The 1954-nt window shown below is 51.1% G+C and overlaps 1 protein-coding gene across 1 annotated transcript; it reads right to left on the bottom strand.

The window, feature by feature from the left end:
* Positions 1-367: 367 nt before the first annotated feature.
* LOC123165832 (RING-H2 finger protein ATL32-like) lies at positions 368-1077 on the bottom strand. The gene has a single exon (XM_044583568.1). The coding sequence runs from the start codon at positions 1075-1077 to the stop codon at positions 517-519; it is 561 nt and encodes a 186-aa protein (XP_044439503.1). The 3' UTR covers positions 368-516.
* Between the last annotated feature and the right edge of the window lie 877 nt (positions 1078-1954).

Here is a 1954-nt window from a genome sequence, read left to right as displayed (position 1 = left end):
ATTGTCGTGTTATGTACACTAAAAAATGCCATGGTACAGTGATTTTTTTTATATGGCATCTAGACACAAATGCCGTACATGTATGCATATTTTTGTAAATAATATTTTACTAATCATTTTGCAAGATGTTACCGTACATGCATGGGTCACGGTGCTAGTGGTTCTAAATTTTGGGAAGCCAATTCTCTGGCAACCTAAGAAAGTTTTGGTAGTTTATTATTCATTGGGCGCCAGTTCTGCCAACCAATGATGACTAGCCAAAGTTTCTAATGTTGGCAAAGTCTGAGTTCGGCAACTGTTGATAAAAGGCAATGCCAAATTTTGGTTCAAAACCGAGGAGGCCTTGATACCAAGCAATGTATTGAGAGTTTGAGACAAAGTCGTACTACGTCGTAAAATAATAATCTCCAGCAAAATAAATGCATGAGTGTACACTCCAACTATCCTCGCGAATCTTTACAGTAGTGCTGCGGCTATACCTCACGTATCTACGCCACTCGCCGGCAGAACGAAGGCCTAAACAGGCAGTATCCGGACGGCGTCGATCGTCGGGTCGGTGTCGGAGCGGCAGAGCGGGCACGTCGAGTGCGCGTCCAGCCAGGGGTCGATGCACCCGACGTGGTAGAGGTGCAGGCACACCGGCAGCAGCCGGACCGTCTCACCGAGCAGGAACGCGCCGAGACACACCGAGCACGTCGCCGCCTCCTCGCCGCCGCCCGCCACGTTGTGCTTCACGGACGGGCTGTACGTGAACGCCGGCAGACGGGCCGTCTGGCTGGGGTCGCTGGCGCTTCGGCGATGCCGATCTTCGTCGCTGCGTGGGCGGTAAGGTTCCGGCGGTGGCCACGGCCGAGCGGCGGCCGCGGCCGCGGCGCGGGCGCGAGCGCGGCTGTTGCGGTGCCCCTTGAAGACGCTCCACGCCACGGTGAAGAGGAGCAAGGAGGCCACGAAGCCGATGACGAGGCCAGCGATGATCCCACCTTGAGACGCGGAGTCATCCTTTGAAGATCCCCCCGACGGCCATGGATGCGACGGCGGTGGCGCTGGGCTGTGGGCTGCTGGATGCGGGAATGGCATTGGTGCAAGCGCGACTCCAAACTAGCTACTGTTTGTGTGGTGTATGGTTTTATAATACGAGTTTTAGCAAATCATACCTCCCGGATCGACGCAGCTGGTATGCTGAGGCCAATCATGGTCGCCGATAGGGTGCCAAATGCGCGTCCAAGGAAGGGGAAATCGCGGACTTAACTGGCACGGTTTCGTTTGTTTGTGCGGCCGGCGCCGGTACGGTAACGTTGTCAAGGTCCTTCGTGTGGAAACTAGTTAAAAATCAGCGTGTGGAAAGGAGCCCTGCATCTAGGTTGTTTTGCTAGCTTAATTCCTAGTGAAATGGCATATGTGAGACGGTTGTATTGTTCTTGGAACTTGCGGATCGACGTAGGTGCGGCTGCTACAATCTGCCAAGTGCGATATATAGTCGCGACCGTCTTCGGATGGGGCCGGGTGGACATAAACAATTAGCAGATGAAAGATGAAGGCTTGGAGCTGTTTATGGGAATGTTAATGTTGACTGGTAATGAATATGAGCGGTTTTAGGCAATGTGCAAACATATGTAAGCTGGGCCATCGACGTCACTGAGTGAACAATCAAATTCCATCAAAAGATTCACCTCACCGTCGTCATCCAATCAGATTGTGTAGTATGGAATTTTATGCCAAATTACGAGGTGAATCTTTTCTCCCTGTTGGAGGACAGGGATCAAAGGTCCAGCTTGAGCGATTTAGGCTAAAGTCAGCTTGGATAAGTTGATAAAACAGGTAAGCTTTATTTGATCCGAGTTAGAGGTTAAGCCATAACGGTTTCGAGCTAATCTCTAATCATTTTTAGCCAGAAAACAAATGATATTCCTATGATCCCTTGTTACCTATGGGTTCCGTTTCCTTCTTGGAGGCA

This window comes from Triticum aestivum, chromosome 7D (genome assembly GCF_018294505.1).
Source record: "Triticum aestivum cultivar Chinese Spring chromosome 7D, IWGSC CS RefSeq v2.1, whole genome shotgun sequence".
Lineage (NCBI taxonomy): Eukaryota > Viridiplantae > Streptophyta > Magnoliopsida > Poales > Poaceae > Triticum > Triticum aestivum.
Note: the sequence above shows the minus strand (reverse complement) of the source record. Positions and strands in the feature narration are given on the sequence as shown.